The sequence below is a fragment of the Mobula hypostoma genome, chromosome 2 (genome assembly GCF_963921235.1).
Source record: "Mobula hypostoma chromosome 2, sMobHyp1.1, whole genome shotgun sequence".
Lineage (NCBI taxonomy): Eukaryota > Metazoa > Chordata > Chondrichthyes > Myliobatiformes > Myliobatidae > Mobula > Mobula hypostoma.
This window is the reverse complement of record NC_086098.1, coordinates 125,142,090-125,162,130: the sequence shown is the minus strand read 5'-3', so window position 1 is coordinate 125,162,130 and position 20,041 is coordinate 125,142,090. Positions and strand designations below refer to the sequence as shown.

General features: G+C 48.1%; 1 protein-coding gene across 7 annotated transcripts in view; it reads left to right on the top strand.

Annotated features, from left to right (window-relative positions):
- Nucleotides 1-8,700: 8,700 nt before the first annotated feature.
- LOC134342459 (vascular endothelial growth factor A-like) overlaps nucleotides 8,701-20,041 on the top strand; it is a 37,314-nt gene continuing 25,973 nt past the window's right edge. Inside the window, exons 1-2 of one of the 7 annotated variants that reach the window (XM_063040620.1) lie at nucleotides 8,701-10,576; nucleotides 14,812-14,851. In XM_063040620.1, coding sequence (XP_062896690.1) covers nucleotides 10,511-10,576; nucleotides 14,812-14,851 — 106 coding nt within the window. In that variant the 5' untranslated portion in view covers nucleotides 8,701-10,510. Of the gene's footprint in view, nucleotides 10,577-10,666; nucleotides 11,501-13,063; nucleotides 14,666-14,811; nucleotides 14,869-20,041 lie in introns of those variants that run through there. The other 6 variants (XM_063040623.1, XM_063040624.1, XM_063040622.1 and 3 more) reach the window with 6 other exon arrangements.

The following is a 20,041-nucleotide window of genomic DNA, read 5'->3' as shown; positions in this document are numbered from 1 at the left end:
ATTTTAGAGATTCAACATATTTACCATAAGACCATAAGATCATAAGCTCTAGGAGCAGAATTAGGCCATTTGGCGCATCGAGTCTGCTCTGCCATTTCATCATGGCTGATCCATTTCCCGCTCAGCCCCAGTCTCCTGCTTTCTCCCTGCATCCCTTCATGCCCAGACTAATCAAGAATCTATCAACCTCTGCCTTAAGTATACTTGGCCTCTACTGCTGCCTGTGGCAATGAATTCCACTCTCTGGATAAAGAAATTCTTCCTCATCTCTGTACTAAATGATGCCCCTCTATTTTGATGCTGTGCCATCTAGTCTTAAATTCCCCCACCATAGGAAACATCCTTTGACAATTTACATTGTCAGAATTTCAAGTTACAATGCTGTCACAAATTGTAACAATCAACACAGAATGGAAGTCGGTAGCTCATTGCTAATAAACCGCCAGTCCACTGAATACTGATGCTGTCTAGTTAAAACATTTTACTTTTGCCTGCCAGTTGTTTTGACTATCTGATGGTGTTTACTTGTGTTGTGAGTTGTGGTTTGTGTTTGTTTGATGTGCATATTACAGAAAAAAAAACATTTAAAGTGCGGCGTAGTTTTCAGACCGTGTAACAGTTTCTTGTGCAGAGCAACGGTTGGTCCATGCAGCTGTAAAAATATATTAGCGGAGATGCAGAACTCCCTCCCATGGAAATGCTGTGGATGCTAGGAAGTCAGTTAGGTTTACCTTCAGTAACACAGTTGCAGAGGAAATTCACTATGCTGTTCCCTAGGCTTGAGTAGTTCAGACTTAAGGAGAGATTAGATAGGCTGGTTTGTTTACCCTGGAGCATTGTAGGTTGAGGGGAGACCTGACAGAGGTATACAAGATTATGAGGGGGGTAGATAGGATAGGTAGGAAGATTTTTTTCCTATGGTGAGCTGTCTAAGACGTCACAGGAAGTTAGGAGTTTTAGAGGGGATCTGAGGGGGATTTTTTCACACAGAGAGTGAATAGAATCTGAATGCATAACATGAAGAGGTGATTGAACCAAAGACACTTACAACATTTCAGATGCACTTGAATCACCCAGACAGGATATAGGAGCAGAATTAGGCCATTTGACCCATCAAGTCTGCCTTTCCATTCAATCATGGCTGATTTTTTACAACCCCATTTTCCAGCCTTTTTTCTGTAACCCTTAACGCCCTTTACTATTCAAGAAACAGTCTGAAAAACACCCAATAATCAGGCCTCCACAGCCCTCTGTTACAATGAACTCCACAAATTCACAACCCGAAATGAAGAAATTCCTCCTCATTTCAGTTTTGACGCGACATCCCTTATGAGGCTGTGCACTCATATCTAAAGCCCTCCTGCTGTTGGAGTCATTCATTCTCTCTGGTCCAGGGTCCAAGTGCTGGCGGGTGGGAGCAATGGATCAGCATGGAAGTGGTAGAACAGGCCTCTTTCTGTGCTGCGTGACTCTGTAACTACCACTAAGACATTCACACCTCTCCTCCCTGCTCTGCGGCATTGTGTGGCTGCCTGGATCAGATGTGTTGCTGCCACAGTCACTGGTCACCAAGGGGAGAGAGCTGTATCCATTCTTGCTCACTTCATCCCCTGTATTAACTCATTAGCAGACTCTCCTCTCCGATATGCCGCATTAGTTGGATTATGATGAGGGTCCTTGTACCAGGAACAGGGAAAGCATTGTGTAGGGCCTTCATTAGCATTGCTTAAAAAGGACGTCCTTCAGTGTGATTAACAAAAAACAAATAATCCCTTCAGGGGTTTTGTGTAACAATAGTGCTGACAACCCTTCCATGTAACACGTAGACAGCCTTGTATAAAGAAACATTCTTACACACTCATATATAGATGCAGTTTGAGAAATAAACACACACTTATATGAACATTTACCTATAGAATTAACTATGTGTTACTTATGCATATATAAATGGGTAGGTTGAAATATACACAAGGATATACAGAGGTACATAGCATCAAAATATGCACATAAGCAAATAGACAGAATCATAAGAGACCATGCACAGTCATAAAATTGTTCAGCATGGAAACTTACTCTACATATGCACCATCTTCTGTGTAAGTAACTTGCCTCATATCCCTTCCCTTCTCACTTTGAACCAGTGCATCAGCAAGTCCTGGGAGCTCTACTCTACCACACCCACACACACAAAATGCTGGAGGAACTCAGCAAGCCAGGCAGCATCCAGCATCTGCAGACTTTCTCTGGTTTGTGCTTTAAACCTGTGCCCTCCAGTTTTGGACTCTCCTACCCTGGGGAAAGTACAGTGACTATCTGCCATGATGTTCTACCCAGAGGGCCTGTTCCTGACCTGTCCCATTCACTCTGTCTATGCTGCTAGTGATCTTGGATGCCTGTATAAGATCAGCCTGACATTGACAGACTGCTTACAATTAATTTGTTCTTTGGGATGCAATAGAGCTGCGTTGCTTGTTCATCCTTTCCTTGAGAAGGTAATGGCGATCTGCCACCTTAACCCACAGCAGTCCTATCGGTGACAGTGCTCTCACGGTGCTGTTGTGGTTGGGGAGTGTGGCGGGGAATAGTGTTCCAGGATTTAGACCCAGTGACGATGAAGGAATAGATATATTTCCACGTCAGGGAGGTGTGGGACACTGAGGTAAATCTGCAGGTGGTGCTACTCCTCTGCACCTGCCGCCCTTGTCCTTCCTAGACAAGGGCAAGAAAATATTTAAACCTATAAATTACATCTTTACCTCTGTACAGACGTATACACATGACCACGAGCACGGGCGGATAAGCAACCACATACAATATTGCACGATAACACATTTAAAAGCGGCTCATAGATAAGGGCAGATACAGTTCTGAGGTATACAGACATTTGTACACAAAGAAACGCATTTACACATCGTATCATACAGATATCAACAGATAACCAGTACTGAAACATTGACATGGACACAAGGTGGATAACGACGATCGCGTGCGTGTCTCTGTATATATTTCGCTATATGAATGTCTCTGTGATGTAGTTGGCTAATTTAAATATTTCATTGCGTATAGACATGTCTAAAATTAAAGGACGGAGTGATACGCAGGTAGCACACCTGGACATGGCGGAGTCGCTAACTACACCCACACAGATACACACTAGGCAGCCGCACAGGAACGGGCTAGGCGATGCAGTGGGTGATAAACCCACGGGCGCAGAAGTTTCGGAATAAACCTGTCCCGACAGTTTATGCCGATCTAGAATCTCAAAGGTTACCTGGTGATATCGCTTCGAGGCAAATTCGTGTCTCGTGTCTCTGCGGTCTCGCGTCTGCTCTTAAAGGTGGTAAACGAATTTATTGTGGTAACGTGTGTGGTAGTTATTATCTGAGTCCATAAACTAGTCACTCACTCTATGATGATGGTATATCCGCGACAAGAGGGCTGGCTTTCTCTCGCTTGCTCTCTATCTCACTCTATCTCTCACACTCTCTCCCTCCCGTCTCTTTCTCTCCCTCTCCCCCCTCTTTTTCTCTCTCCCTATTTCTCTCTTTCTCTTTTTTTCCTCCCTACTCACACACTCATTTCTAAACTGCCTTTCCACATTATATCTGCACTAAAAAATTGCAGACGTTAAGTGTGCTGTTAAAATCACAATCGCGCCTTCTAATATTTAAATGTATTACACTTTTAACCCGTTGCTCTGCATCCCTTCAATACAATCGGAACAGAGTTTCGAATAAATTCGTTGAAAGGCTCGGCCGTTATATTCGGTGCGAGTTAACACCCTGTACTACAATCTCAAATAGCAGCCGTAACAACCTTGCCCGGTTTTAATAAGTGTGAAATGAACTGTCGTTCCGCTCAGTTTAATGAACCCGTTGATTCCAAATAGAGAGACACCGTCTCCTTGAGAGAGCGGATACTGTAAAATTCGATAACCACATTAACAAATGGCTATCGATTGCCATCTAGAGCGGCTGGCAGTTCATCTTATTGCCCAGCCCACCGACAGTCACCCTCCTCCTAACCACCTCGCCAATCTCACTTCCAGACCTTGAGAGAACGCTTCTCAGTTGGCGCTGCTCCGCCTCACGGTTTCCTATCCGTTGCAAAGGATCACGCGTGAGTTTCTTTTTTTATTATTATTAATGAACTTTGCATCTCTTTTCTTTTACTCCATAGATTTTAGCGTTGCACCGTCAAACCCGTGTTTTTGTTTCTCACTCCTGTGAGGTAACCGCATCTCTAATACAAGTGATTTCTCTCCCCATTTGCCATTTACAATGGAAGAAGACGGACGTGTGTAACTGCATGTACAGTGGACCCCGCGCGGCTCGCAGCTGCAATTAAAAGGGTAATGCCGCTCGACCGCGCGTTTGCATGGTGCAGATGTCCGATCAGGCTGGCTCCCTCCGCTTGCGGGGGTGGGGCGGGGGATCACTCCTTACAAGCATTAGACTCGGAAGTGTGTGTTATGCACCCCAACCCACCCCGCTTCCCCTGGGACTTTCAACCCGCTAAACACAAAGCCAGCTGAACACAGAAGGCTCTGTGACACCTCTCCGATAAGAGAGGAGAAACAGGGGTTAGTAATCTGGTTCAAGGTACAAATGCAAAAGAGGAGGGGGACAAGAAAAGAAAAGAAAGGCCACTGCCCCATTCACTATGAACATGGCTGATCCACCCCAGGCCTCACATCCCCTTCTGTGCCTGTTCCCCGTATCCCTCAGTCCTATGACCATTAACAATGTTTCGGCGTTCTCTTTTCCCCCGAAAACAGCCTCCACGGCCTTCTGGGATAGAGATTTCCAGAGACTTGCCACTCTCGGTGAGAATTTCCTGTACATACCTCAGTTTGAAATGATCGGCTCCTAAAGTTCCAATGATGTCCCTTTGCTATCGACTCTCCCACCAAGGGAAACATTTCAATATCTACCCCGCCAAGCCACGTCAGGGGCTTAAATGTTTCAGTTACCCCATTCTTCTACGCTCAGGATAAGGCAGGTCCAACTCCTAAAGCCACCCGTATTCCAACAATAGTAATTCCAGGGATTGGTCTTCTGGCCTAACTTTCCTAAATACCGGGAACAAAACTGTGCACATCGTTCCAGGTGTGACCTCCCCGGCACCCATGCCCCTGGTTGTTGTGGGAAAGTGGAGCCAGGTGAGCAGGTTTCCAGACAGAGAGACTGAGCGAGTTGGCGTTGTGTTACCAGCTGGCGTGGCCGTGAAACTCGAAGTGGCCTTAATCCAGTCGGTTGAAGCTTGAGGAGTCAGGGAGCTGATTGAACAATACGACCAAGGGGCTGATAACCAGTGACAGGAGACATACCAATATAATGAATAGGACCAAAGGGTTGATGTGGCAACGAGGCTGGTATCCCAATAGGGGTTGGCGTACCATTAAGAACATCCAAATCAAAGGATAACGAACTAATAGGAGTTGGTGCACCAACAAAATCAATAGAACCAAGGGACTGATGTGGAAAAAGGAGGCCGTGAGCCAATAAAATCAATAAAAGTGAGGGAATAAAGCACCGATCGCAGTTGACACACCGGTAAGATCAATGGGACTAGGTACTAATATGCCAATAGTTGGTGTCCCAATAAAATCAATAGGACCAAGGGTGAGGGTGGGGGGAGGAGGCACTGTGAGGCACAATTGTTGCTCTGTCTAGATGTGGACCAGATACACTTTAGTGACACTGGGACAAGCACGTGATCAGCCTTCCATCCACGGGAAATAACAAGAGTTCACAGAGAGAGAAGACGACGATTGAAAACAGGGTAACCTCACACCAACACCCCCCCCCCACCAACCCTGGAGTAAAGAAAGAAATCGTGACTTTGGCAAATCAGCGAAAGGGGAAAATTAACACGCTGGAGTTTGATGATGATAACGAGCTAGGAATGGTTAGACAACCAAATCTTCTATTAGTACAGGACACTGATGCAGTAAAAACTTACCAAAGGGTTTCACGGGAGTGCAATCAAAGTTAGGTCAAGCAATCTTCAAGGGTAACTAAACAGAGAGACGTACTGGGCCATTTTGCTCAAGATTGCCCTTTAAGTAGGGTGGATGGAAATGGAGATGGGCTCGGGGCCTTGGGGACACAACATCCAGCCAGCGACCCATGGAAATTGAGGATGAGTAGTGCAGGTTAGCGCCTTTCTCCATTGTGTGCGGATGGCGACAAGTGCGCAGTAACGCAGCCGACACCACCTCGCGTCCTTTGACTAGTCGGTTTTACTTAACCCGCAAATACCTCTCCGGAACAATGAAGAAGGAATTCATTAATGGGACCTATTCTATGCCTCGCAATGAATATATAGTTGCCACGAAACCTTTAGGTAGATCAATAATCCTGGGGGTGATTACAAAACTGGGTCTAATCGATGGTTTCGGTGTGTTATAAATTAAATAATATATACTTGGGAGTGAGTACAGTCTGGGATCTGATCGATGGCTTCAGTGAATTTCCATATAGAATAACGGGTATCTGGGAGTGATTACAGGCTGGAATCTAATCCAGTGATTCGGGGGGGGGGGGGATGATACAGAGAGATCATGAATTATTCCGTTTATGTGAACAATAATGAATACGCTGAAGAAAACTTAGCGCATTTATAAGCTGAGCTCTCAGTTATGTATGCAATATGCAGTATGTGATCATAATCTAATGAAAGAGAGGTGGTGGGTGTATCGTGCCCGCTTTGGAAGGTAATTAAATCACGCGAAGGTGCAGTCCACCAGACAACGCTGTCCTCTAGACAACGTCTGTGCTCTTACTCAAGAATTTTGCAGTTGGTGACAATTGTGTCATGAGAAATAGTGAGTGGGGTCCATCCTCTGTCGCGACGTTTGCTCTCCGTCGCCGACAGACAACATTTCCAAGCGGTCTCCGTGCGATCAAAGAGTTGGGATGTTTAAGTGGAGAGGCGGAGATCACGTGGCCTGGTGGTTTCTACGCCACGGCGCCTCTCCAGGAACAGCCAATGGCTCTGTGGCGCTACACTAGCCCCACTAGTGTCAGACGACACATCTCATTGCAGACTAAAAGGGAAAGAGTGAGAGAGAGAGAGAGAGAGAGAGTGAGTCACGCAGACACAGTGCTTTAAAGAAGTTAATTTGAGAAAACATCAAGGCCCAGATTTTATTCCTCACTGAACCTTCAGTTCGAGTAACGTTTCCCTCAGATCAGAGTGTGCGGAACTACTCCACGCTGAGCGTATATGATACCCCCACCCACCACCTCCTTCTCCCGGGATGGCCCGTTTCTCTGTCTGTCTGCCTCTCTTTAACCCCTTCCTCCCCACTTCCCATCAACAGTGTTGTTGGGATGAAGCTGAGAAGAAAGATGAGCTCAGCGAACAGAAAGGGAAGGGAGTCCACGCAAAGGCAAGGATGAGGAGTAAGTAGGTCGTGAGGCAGGAAGGGCGGGGAAAGAAAATAAACGGAGAGGAGTAAGAGGAGAGCGGGGGAGAGTGAAAAGCAGTGATTACTGTCATTGAAGCGCTACCAATAATACTTGGAACCCCCTCCATCATTTTTTTCAGGGGTCAACTTTATATTAGCTACTTCAATTTTTACAGCGGACAGAGAGGGAGAGGAGGGGTGTAGAAGAAGGAGGAGAGGGGGATGATGAAAAGAAAGGCACATTAAAGGTGGGCTGACAGACAGGTGTGGGCAGCGTTAAGTGCGACGGAGCAGGTAGACGTAGGGAGCCAGCAATATAGGTAGCGGAAAGAGCAGAACCCACGCTCGATGCGTGATGCGGGTAAAATAAGCTCAGGACGGGAGATAAAGGGGGAAGGCAATGTGAAACTGTTTAGTTCCATATGGGAAAGTTGCAAATACCGGCTTGATAATCGAACTTGTGAAGTTACCCGTGATCATGGAAGGGTAGGCGAGGGGCGTCCGGTAATAATCTCGGGGTGGGGGGGGTGGAATTGCACGGGGAGTGATGGGAAGATTAAAACCCATGATGAGATTAGGGGACGCCTGGGTAAGGGCGGAAGAAAGTTGCGTTGATGGGGTGAGGTGGGTGAGAGGAGATTATGTGGGACAGGAAGACGGCGTATGGTGGGACGGTCTTTGAATTCCAGAACAGTAGACTGGACAGTTCAACCGGAAGGTGTCCTCCAACAGACCAGTGTGTGCGGTGGGGCTTCATAAGGTACTTGTAAGATATTTAAATTATAGCGGATGCCCTCAATCAGCACCACACCGTGACAGCTAGGCATCCGGAGAGGATACACGCTGTTTTATCATGTGACGAAGCCCATACATACAAAACAGAACCCGCTGAAACCATCTTACCTTCCTAAAGCTATAAGACATGCAGCACATAACGAATCCGCGGAGGAGCTCAGCGGGTCGAGTAGCATCGGCGGGGTTGGGAGGGAGGGGGTTGTGGAGAGAAGAATTGTCGATGCTTTGTCGACCTAATCCTAATGCAGGATATTCCTCCGAAACGTCGCCAGTGCCCCCCACCCCCCACCCCCCGTGCACCCCGATGCTGGACCTGCTCAGAAGATTTTTCGTTGCTCCACATTCCAGTGTCTCCGCAGTCACTCGAGCATCTATTAAAAGAGGCTGTTCGGTCAGGCGTCTCCGTGCCGACCATCAGTCATTCACACTCATCCAGACAGAAGCCGTTCTGTTCACCCCCATTTCTCCATCACTGATAAATGTTGAGAGGGGCCTGGTGGAGCTGTGTTAGTTATGAGAGGCATCGGTGGACAGAATGCTTCCTCCAAGGAGAAATGTCAAACACCAGAGAATATGATTATAAGGTGTGTGTGTGTGGGGGGGGGAGTTTAAAGGCGTCGTGTGGAGTAAGTTTTCTTTTAAACGCAGAGAGTGGTAGATACCTGGGATGGGTTACTTGTAGTGGAATCAAATAGTTTGCTGCAGTTTTACAGGCTTTTAGAGACGCGCATGGATATGAAGGGAAAGGAGGGATATAGATGACACACAAGTAGAGAATATTTAGTATAAATTGGCATCATGATCTGCACAACATTGTGGGCCGAACGACCTGTCCTGCACCGTACTGTTCTGTGTCCAATACCTCACACACCCATCCTACACCCGTAAGAATTTCACTCTGAACGCTATCTGTTAACAACCAAACTGGTAACTAAAGGGTCAATATTATCGGCAGAGCACGGAACAGGCAATTCAATAAAATCAGAACTGGTAGAGAGGAGAAAACGCCTTCATAGGTCACTAGCGAGCGTTGCCGCTTTAAGAGCATTAACTTTCACTTTAGACATTTTCCACACGCTGCTTCAGTTTCGGGGTTGCAAGGGTCGAGAAGCAGTGCCGGTTTCCCCTCTGCAATGAATGTGTGGCCAAGCTAAGAATCGCCCAGCCGGTTCCGCTTCACCCCTCCCCGAAACAATTCGCAGTGCAGCCATTCTCCCGACCCAGTGAACGGCCGAGGATGGCAGTTTCCACCCTCCGAGAGTGTGCAAAGGGGGTTTATGAATTCTCCGTTTGCTGAACACACTCCCATTCTAACCGTCGCCTGGGAATTATTATATATTTTGTTTGCCTTCGCTGCTTTGCAAAACTTTCTTGTCTGTCTGCCCAATTCGATTTGATTTAATTAATGTCAATTGCCCAAAAATAATTTGAATGTATTTCTGCCGTTGCGAAAAAAAAGCAGACCTCAATCTGGTTTTTGACTCCGCCTCCCGCTATTGGTTGAAACTGCAGTGAGAGAGCAAGCGCAGTTAGCAAGCTGAGGACGAATTTACCAAAACGAGCTTCTCCAGCTCTAACTCTGAAAGACCCTGCTCCTCTCCTCCCAGCTCTTACTTTGAGAAATACATCTATAGATTCCTTTTAAAGGAGATTTTTAGTTGTTTAGTTTTGTTTTCAGGATTTTGCGCGCGTTTATAAGGACTAAAGTTGGATTTATTTTATTTTCGTAACATTTATTTATTTTCCTTTGTTTTAATTTTGAGAATAAGTTGTAGGCTTTAAGGATTCGAGCGACCTTATCCCTGCAATCGAAGAGAGAGAGAGAGAGAAACACCGGCAGCTGTTAGGGAGAAGCGGCGCCTCTGTGTGTGTGTGAAAGGGAGAGAGAGAGAGAGAGAGAGTCAGAACGGTTCACTTTGCCCTGGTCAAAACGACAATTATTCGCCGGTGAAGAAGCGAAGGACACGCACAGAGAAAATTCGAAGGATCGGTCATCGTTTGGGGATGTTACATTAAGTGTTCTACCAAGGAAACGAAATTAGGGAGATCAGAAAACGCAACATTGCGCACCGGAGGGTTTACCTTGCTGGGCTCTTTTGACGTTTGCAATATTTCGTGATATTGCAACAGGAACTTTTTTTTTTGCTTTTACAATTCTGTGAAACCAACCGGCTGAGGTCGCGGACTCAACGATGACTGTTACAGACGCTTAGGGCCCAGAGTCTCCAAGTCTATATCCAAAATCTTAAAGAAGAACATCAAGGAATCTCGATTTTTGTGGGATATAATTTAACAGCAACCATGAACTCGCTCCTTAGTTTACTCAACTGTCTTTTGGCTGCTCTCTTGTATTTTCACAGCGCGAAGGCAAGTTATCATTCTCTCTGTTAACCTTAATAAATTAACAGTAATTTAGTAATTACCGAAAATAGAAATTTGCATGTTCGTTGAAGTGTTCCGCCGAGGCACATGTGCGTTGGTTTGACAGACATTGAGGGTATGTTAGAAAGAGACTAATAATACTATTCAAAATAATTTACTCTTCCCCTTATTCTCGCGCGCTCCTATTTCCTTAACCCGTCCCTTGAGTGTGTGTGTGTGTGTCCCAATTTTCCCCTTCACCCGCTCCGTGCCTCCTCTCCTCCACTCTCTTCATCCTCCTCTCTATCCCACTTTCTCTCACTCTCCCCTCACGCTCTCCTTTGCCCTCTACATCTCTCTTCCCTTTCACTCTATCTCTCCCCCTCTTCGCTCCCTCACTCGCCTACCCTATTACCCTCTCTCTCTCACACATTACACCCTTCTCTCTTCCTCGTTCCCCCTTCTCCTCGCCTCTCTATACCCCATCTGCCCTCACCACTTGCCTCCCCCTTTAGCTTTCACACATCTGCCCGTCTCTCTTTCTCTTCCCCTCTTTTTTTCACCACCAACTCCTCTCTTTCTTGCACACACTTTCTGTCGCTTCCTGTTCCCCCTGCCCCGTTTCCGTCCCCCCCGTCATCTCATCGCTTTCCCCGCGCACACACATACACAACGGCGAGCATTTAACTAGAGTTCACCCGGGCTTTAACTTGGAGACCGACGAGTCGCTACCCGGACTCGACTCCGGGGGGGGGGCGCTGGTTTCTCAGATAAATATGCGACCTCCCCACCTCCCCCTTTCTTTAAAAACAAATGACGAATCGTTGCTGACGGCCCTATTAAAACGACAACGTGCGCGCTAAAAACCCCGTTTCAAAGCTAAATCCAGGATGTGTGAGCGGTGGAGCTCCGGAGAGTCACCGCTGAACGGTGAGAGCTCGGCGCGGGCCTCGGGACTGTCCCTGATCACTCCACTAACGCTGGCCGATTCTGTCCATACGCCTGGGGGCTCGGCAACAGCCCCGAACCTCACCACCTCGATCCCGGCGCCGTTCTTTCCCTCCGCACCCTCTCTGAACACCCCCCTCCCCAACCATTCCTGCACCACCTTACTCTCCCCTAACTTTCTTTCCCTCTCTACCTTCTCTCTCTCTCGCCTGTCCCTCAATCCCCGTCCCTGACCCTTTCTTCCGCCTCTTTATCTCCACATTTCTACCCAAAATCCCAGTCTTCCCGTGCCAATTCCCCATTCATCTCTGCCCCCTTCCCTGACCCTCTCTCCCTACTCCTAGCCTCCCATTCTTGTCTATTCTCCTTCAGCTCCTTTCTCGTGTTTCCCTCTCCGTATTCCCATCCGGATCCCATTCCCATCTCACTCCTTCCACAATACTGTCCCCTCTAACCCACCCCCACCGTCCTGTCGACCACTCACTGCCACTCGTTCCTGCCTACCTTCCCTGTCGTGCGGTCTGTTCACGAGCCGGGCTCCGGGATCTCAGCCTACGTTCCCCGAGCCCAGGCTACCTGCGAGGGAGGAGGAAATGTCAGGGTGGCGGGCTGAGATTATTCAATAGCTACTCAGGTGCAAGAGTGAAGGGGTAGTTATTATAATTCGCGAGGATGCGGAAGAGGATTTAAATTTGCACTCAGAGAGAGAGAGAGAGAGAGAGAGAGACCGACCTGCTTTCGAAGGCCAGTGAAAACGGCTCGCTCTCCCTGTTCCAGCGACCAGCGGAGAACGTCCACACAGCAGAATCTCCGCCAAATCGCAGCTCACTTCGTCATATAAATCAACACACATCAAAGTTGCTGGTGAACGCAGCAGGCCAGGCAGCATCTCTAGGAAGAGGTACAGTCGACGTTTCGGGCCGAGACCCTTCGTCAGGACTAAGGGTCTCGGCCCGAAACGTCGACTGTACCTCTTCCTAGAGATGCTGCCTGGTCTTTTATGTGTGTTGCTTGAAATTCCAGCATCTGCAGATTTCCTCGTGTTTTCGTCATATAAGTATACTTTTTCTATAATTACACAACAACACAAGCTGTCAGAGCACCATGGGCATTGTCGTAGTAATACTGTCATACACTGACACCCCTTCTCTCTCTCTCTCTCTCTCTCACACACACGCACACACACACACACTCAATTATACATACACTGACACCCCTCTCTCTCTCACACACGCACACACACTCAGTTATACATACTGACACCCCCTTCTCTCTCTCTCACACACACACACACACACACACACACACACACACTCACTCAGTTATACATACACTGACACCCCCTCTCTCTCTCTCTCTCACACACACACACACACACACTCAGTTATACATACACTGACACCCCCCTCTCTCTCTCTCTCTCACACACACACACACACTCAGTTATACATACACTGACACCCCTCTCTCTCTCTCACACACACACACACACACACACACACACACACACACTCAGTTATACATACACTGACACCCCTCTCTCTCTCTCACATACACACACACACACACACACACACACACTCAGTTATACATACACTGACACCCCTCTCTCTCTCTTTCACACACACACACACACACACACACAGTTATACATACACTGACACCCCTCTCTCTCTCTCTCCCACCCTCATCTACATCCACTCACGCACTTGTTTCTGTCTGTCTTTCTTTTTGCCCATCTCCCCTGCCCATCTCTCCCTCCCTATCCTCCTCTCTCTTTCCTACCCATCCATTTCACTCTCTCCTCTCCCAGCCCCGCCCCCCGCTTCCGTCTGACCATTCCTCTACCTCTTCTTCTCAATATTCACCTCCCTCGCCCCCACCCTGGGGCTTCTGCATCCCCAGTGAATCTCCGTCCACTAACACCTTCAGAAGGGCCAGGACCGGCTGTAGCGCCGACACCAGGTGCCGCTGTTGTTCTGCGTTTGATGTTAATTCCAAGACAATCGCAACCTTCAGCGCTTTTACCCCCGGCTAAATATTTTCTCTCGCACTCTGTCTCTTTCTTCCATGCAAACAAATCAATATTTCTGTATAAAGTCCGACATGTCGAAATGTGAAGCTACAAGGTCGAATTTCAAAATAAATAAATCCCCCTTGACCCAGGTTCACGAGCTGTTAACTCCTCCCACCCCTAGTTCTTGTTCGCAAGTTTGCGGTGTGTGTATGTGGGGGGGGGGCGGCGGTGAAAGCTAAAGTCCTGAGGGGACTCTTGGTTGGTACGCCCTACCGATTCATTCCGGAAGTTTTTTCCCCGATCGTCAACTAAGGCAGCTTTTTCGGAGAGTTCTGAATATTAATATCCATTTAGGCATTAAACAAATTATTGAATGGGGAAAATGTGTAAGGGGATGTATGGAGAACAAGTGGCGACGGCGTGAGCTCGCTTAGGCGCAGTAGTTTCACCTCTTAAGATTCTACCAAAGCCCTTGTTAGACAGAAGGCACGCAAGGGATACAAAATTATGGGAGACCTGGATAGAATAATTGCGGGACGCTTTCTTTCCTATGGCAGAGGTATCTAATACCAGAAAGCATGTGTTTAAGACATAAGTATCGAGAGGGCGGTTGGAATCTGCAGCACGGGGGATGAGTGGTGGCGGCAGAGACGCTCACATTTAAGAAGTACTTGGACAATTTCTTCAATCACCAAGGCACTGAAGACTACAGACCTAGTGCGGGTAAATAGGTGCTCAGAATGGACAGCAGGGACGTAGTCCTGTTCCTCTGTCTGATGACCCTAAAATCAAGTAGTATAAAACTACCAATATGCGCACAGTCTTTTTCCCAGGTGAAAGGGGCCAGCAACTAGAGAGCAGAAGCTTAAGGTGAGAGAAGAGAGATTGAAAAGGGAACGTGGGCAACTGATTTCACGCAGGAGGTGATAGGGTATATGGAACGAGCTGCCGGAGGAAGCTACAATAGCAACGGTTAAGGACTCGGAGAGGTAGAGGGACAGGAAAGGTTTAGAGCATTGTGGGTAAAATGTAGGAAAAATGAGTTTAGGTGCGGCCTAATCAGTAGGGCCTGATTTTGTGCAGTGTGACTAGGCTCCAGAACCTGATGTCTGGAAATGATAACTTTAGAGGTAGTGAGTTAGCAAAGCGACCTCTATTTTGTCCTATGTTGCCGCTAATTTTAATAAATGAATAAGTGAATGTAATGTATATTCAAATAAAAATATTGCATATATATTCATATCCCCTTTCTCTCTTTTCCCTGCCCTGTCTGCAGATGGCCCACATCCCCAACGATGGACTTCGGAGGAATGAAGGTAATGATCTGATGACCGTAAGTGACAGTAATAATTGGGTTTATACTGTTCCTGTGGGTCCTGTCTGTGAATCGCTCGCTGGCCTGGCTGCTCATTGTGGACTTGCGTTGCCACCTGCCGGCCACTGGCAGAAACTTGGCTGACAGCCCATGCTTCCTTCCCCCTCGCCCCTTCAGCCTGCTGTGAGGTGGGGAAGGCCGCTGAGGATCTCCTCCTTGGCCAGGCAGGATGTCTGCCTTCCATGGGTGGGCAAGCCAGTTAAGAGCACAACTGCACGTTCAGGTTTCTTGCTTAACGTGCACGCCCCCCCCCCTCTCTCTCCGACCCCGGTGCTTCGAACTGGGCACTCGGAAGGCCGTTTGTAGGGCGGGTGGCAAGTGGCAGTCAGGTCATTGAGTGGCAGGTGTTTGAGAACTGCGGAGGCTGTCGGTGAAGGGGCGTTTGGATCTGAGTGGGGGGGGGTGGTTGGACATTCAGATTAGTAATGTATTCAGTCATGAGTTGTGGGCTTTGTAGCCTGAGACAGCAGTTAATGACCCATCCCAAGCTAGCCTTGAGAAGGTGGTGGGAAGCTGTCCTCTCGAACCGCTGCATTCCCGGAGGTGTGGGTATAGCCACAAGGGAGGGAATTCCGGGATTTGGACTCAGTGATGCTGGAGGAACTGCGATATACTTCCAAGTCAGGACGGTGTGGGCAACTTCACGATGGTGGTGTACTCTGTGCTTTTCATGACCCTGTCTTTCTAGTTGGTAGTGGGCATACTCAATAAATCCATTTTTGAATTGTGACCATGATAGCATCAGTGAAGGACGGCGCCAACTGGGCATTCACCACCTCAAAGTGGCACAAAAGTGAGTCAGAGCTGGTCGTATTCAGGCAACAGTACAGACACTGACAAAGGCCTCAGCATGAGCTAAGGTACAGGCACTGACTGCATTGCAGACACTGATGGGTACAGGCAGTGACTGTTACAGAAGGTTAAGTGGGTACAGATACAGACGCTGACATGGGCACAGGTACAGGCAGTGACTGTATTACAGAGACTAACATGGGTACAGTTACAGGCACTCACTATTACAGACACTGGCATGGGTTCAGTTACTAGTACTGACTGTATTACAGACATTGATGTAGGTACAGGTACAGGCACTGACTGTATTACAAAGAGTGACATGGGTATGGGTACAGGCAGTGACTGTATTACAGAGAGTGACATGGGTACAGGCACTGACTATCACAGAGAGTGACGTGAGTACAGGTACAGGCGGTGACTATTGCAGAGAGTGACATGGGTACAGTTACTAGTAGTGACTGTGTTACAGACATTGATGTGGGTACAAGTACAGGCACTGACTATTACAGAGAGTGACATGGGTACGGGTACTAGTGGTGATTGTATTACAGAGAATGACGGGTGCAGGTACAGGCACTGACTGTATCACAGAGAGTCATGTGGGTACAGGTACAGGCAGTGACTTTCATAGAGAGTGATGTGGGTACAAGTACAGGCGGTGACTTTCACAGAGAGTCACGTGGGTACAGGTACAGGCAGTGACTGTTTCACAGAGAGTGACATGGGTACAGGTACAGGTGGTGACTGCATCACTGACGTGGGTACAAGTATAGGCGGTGACTGCATCACAGAGAGTGATGTGGGTTCAGGTACAGGCGGTGACTGTATTACAGACATTGAAGTGGGTACAGGTACAGGCGGTGATTGTATTACAAGCACTGACATGTGTACACCTAACAACTAATTGCTTCTGTTGACACAATGTCCAAATCCACCCCCATTTTGTGCATGGTCATGTGCCTGTCTGAGAGTCTCTGAAATGCTTCTTTCCCCTTTGCCTGTGCCACTACTCCTGGCAGTGTATTCCACGCAGCCACGACTCTCTGTGTAAAAGAATGTACTTGCCCAGCCTATCTTTGGACCTGTCCCTCTCAGGTTAAATGTACGCCCTATAGTATTAGATATTACGAGTCTAGGAAAGGGATTGCAGCTGTTTGCTCTAATGCAAGCTCAGACTGTGGTGGAGACACAGCACACAGACACACACACACAGAGTCACTGATAGCAGTGACACCTGTACAGAGAGAGGACCTGACACAGTGAAGTACAGGATTTGGCACTGTATGGTTATTAACCAAACACTGCCACAGTACAAACACTGACAATATTTACATGTTGAGGACACGATGCTAGCACAGGCTGTGAGACTGCAGAAGAACCTCCTTCTGGGACAAACACTGATCCCGGAAGAGATACAGAGACTGTAGGGGGGTCTGGTGATATCAAAGATCTTTGCATTGAGATTGACACTAAAACTACACAGAGACTTCTACTGACACCATAAAACTGGTTTTCGGGTAATCGTGGTTTTGTTGTTTGGGGGCGCTGGCTGTGCACAATTTGGCTGCCGTGACCGTGCACTGAGAGGGCAGCTTTGACTATTAAGGCGTTTTGGACTCTTTGCAATGGGCACCAACAGTGCTCGGGGTACGCAGGTCTGTCTGTCACCGACGGTGCTCGGGGTACGCAGGTCTGTCTGTCACCGACGGTGCTCGGGGTAGGCAGGTCTGTCTGTCAATGGACAGAGGAGTGGTTGACGTACAGCGTACCGGAGCAGAGATACACATCAGGAGCACAGAGGGAGATCATTGCCCCAGCACAATAGGTGACTGGTCGTGGTTATTCTGTCCAGTAGAGAGACTGTCAGCAATGAGCAACATGTCAGAAAGTCAGGGTGTTCTGCACGTTGCTGGTGTTAATTGGAGCAAAGTCCACCTGTTTTTTGGTCTGCCACTCCCACTGTGGATAGGCTGTGCGTCTCCAGACCTAGGCCAGCAGTCCAAACACTAATTCTGGCAGTGCAGTATAGCTGCTGTGGGACCCAGTGATCGACACATGCACTGAGACTATAGGAGGATCTGATTCTGGTACAAGCATTGATGTTTGCACAGGGGTGGAGACTACAGAGGGGTCCAATACAGGAAAGGCACTGGTGCTGGTACAGGGACACGATATCGGTACAGGCAGCGACACTGTGGGGGAGCTGCCTCCCCTACAGCACTGTGTGCGAACCTTCAACAGGAGGTGGAGGAGGCAGCACACCCCCACCTCCTCGAGGGCAGTGCAGGACAGGTTGTACCCAGACTCAGAGGGCCTGAATTAGGTGGTGAGGAGAGTCACTCTGTGCTCCCTCTTTCAGTCCCATATTAATATATTCATTCAGGTGGCAAGTCCAGACCTTACAAGAACCAGTGGTCTCACAGTCACTGTTACTGATTTTTAAATGTTAATTTAAAAAATTAAATCACTAAATTTAAATTCCCCGGTTACTATTGTCGGATGGAACGCAAGTCTCTGGATCTTGGCGTGGTCATCTGCAGCTCTGGTGCAGGGATTTCACCTGGCCTGGACACTCCTTACACTGCCCAACACCTTAGGCACAGGGAAGGAGCCCACCTCTCGCCCAGTCGCAGGTCCGTGCCTGTCAGCCGTCCCAGCTCATGGTGCCCCTCTGTGGGAGTGGCAGGAATTGCCCTTCCTGTCAGCATCACATGCCTTTCCGGTCACCAGACCTGAGGCTCTTCACCAACTCACCTGAGCCGTGCCCCAACTGGCAGTCCCTCACCAGTCTCCCCAGGCCTTGACTGAAGCTCATTGCCGGAACCCCTTTTCGCCCATCACCCCAGAGAGGTTTGTGGGAGCTTGTGCTGAGCAAAGTACTGGCCGTATTGCAGCAGTGCTCTTGAACTGCACTCCAAACGGCGTTTACCGGCGTGCAGAAGCCGACTGAGAGGTTCGCAGAATGAATCGATCACAGTATAAATGAAAATATCTCTCAATACTCAGCAGGTCGGGCAGCAGCTGCAGGAAAAGAGGGAGTCCTTGACCAAGGGGGCTCTTCCTTTGCACCTGCTGTGCGATTGGTTGATTAAATCAGAGTGTGAGAGGCACCTTTTGCAATCATCTGAGGCACAGTTAGATACTGGCCCCTGGGGCGGTATAATATACAGGAATCCTCCACCTTCACCCCCACCCTTTTCCTGGGGAGAGAAAGGTCCTGTCTGCCTGGGTATGGGACAGAGATTGGCTCTGATTTGGAGGCTTGTGAGGTGAGGAGGGAGGCTACTAACTGTCATGCATTTTGCACTGTCTGACATTGCTTGTTGCTGCCCCTCTGATAGGGATAGATGGGGAAGTTACGACGGAGACAGAGAGAGAGAGACAGAAAACTGTACAAACAACTCTGTGTACAGTTTAGAGAAATATGAGATAAGATAGTACGAGAGCTGGTTATAAAGGCCATCTTTAACATGTGATCGAATAGTGACAAGGTCATACAGTAGAGAAAGCTAGCTCTGACCTGCTGCTTGCCAACTACAAGTCACGCGACTCTGCTGCGGAATTCACTGTAACCTTTTGCCCCTCCCCGAGTGAATTTTCCATTACCTTCCCAGTCTTACCTGCAATTAACTTTTTCGCCTTTGATATGCAGTTAGAGGTTGGGTTGGAGGCTATTTGGGTGTTCGAGGAGAGAAATGTGTGTGTGGTTCTGTATGAGAGAGAGAGAGAGAGAGAGAGAGAGAAAGGAAGGAAGGAATTGGGGTGTTTGTGTGTGAGTCCATGGAACGACTGTGTATATGTTTATGTGTGTGAGAAGAGGGGGTTAGTGTTTGTCTATGTGAGTGAGGAGGACGTCGTGAGAATTCAAATGACGTGTGACAATTGGATAGGGACGTGAACATACAGGGAATGAAGGGACATGGATCATGTGTAGGCAGGAGGCATTAGTTTAATTTGGCATGAGGGTCAGCAGAGACACCATGAGCTAAAAGGCCTAAATCCTCTGTTGTACAGTTCTACATTATGGTCATGAGTACCAGCTTCTGTGCGTCGTGTGTGTGTGTGTGTGTGCGTGTGTGTGTGTGTGTGTGTGTGTGAGAGTGAGTGTGTCTGTATGTGTATTGTCTGCTCTGAGGCCAGCCTGTATAACCAGAACAGCTGAAGGACATTACTGAAGGTCAGGCACGTCATTTGAAAAGCTGATCTCTCTCTAACTGCTTCAGACAGCACCAGCTTCTATCACACTGCCCCCATCAGTCCATGACTTCACCAGGAGGTTGCCCTCAGTCGGTGCAGGCCACCAGCATCGGTGTTGGTTTTCTGTTGTGTCCAGCAA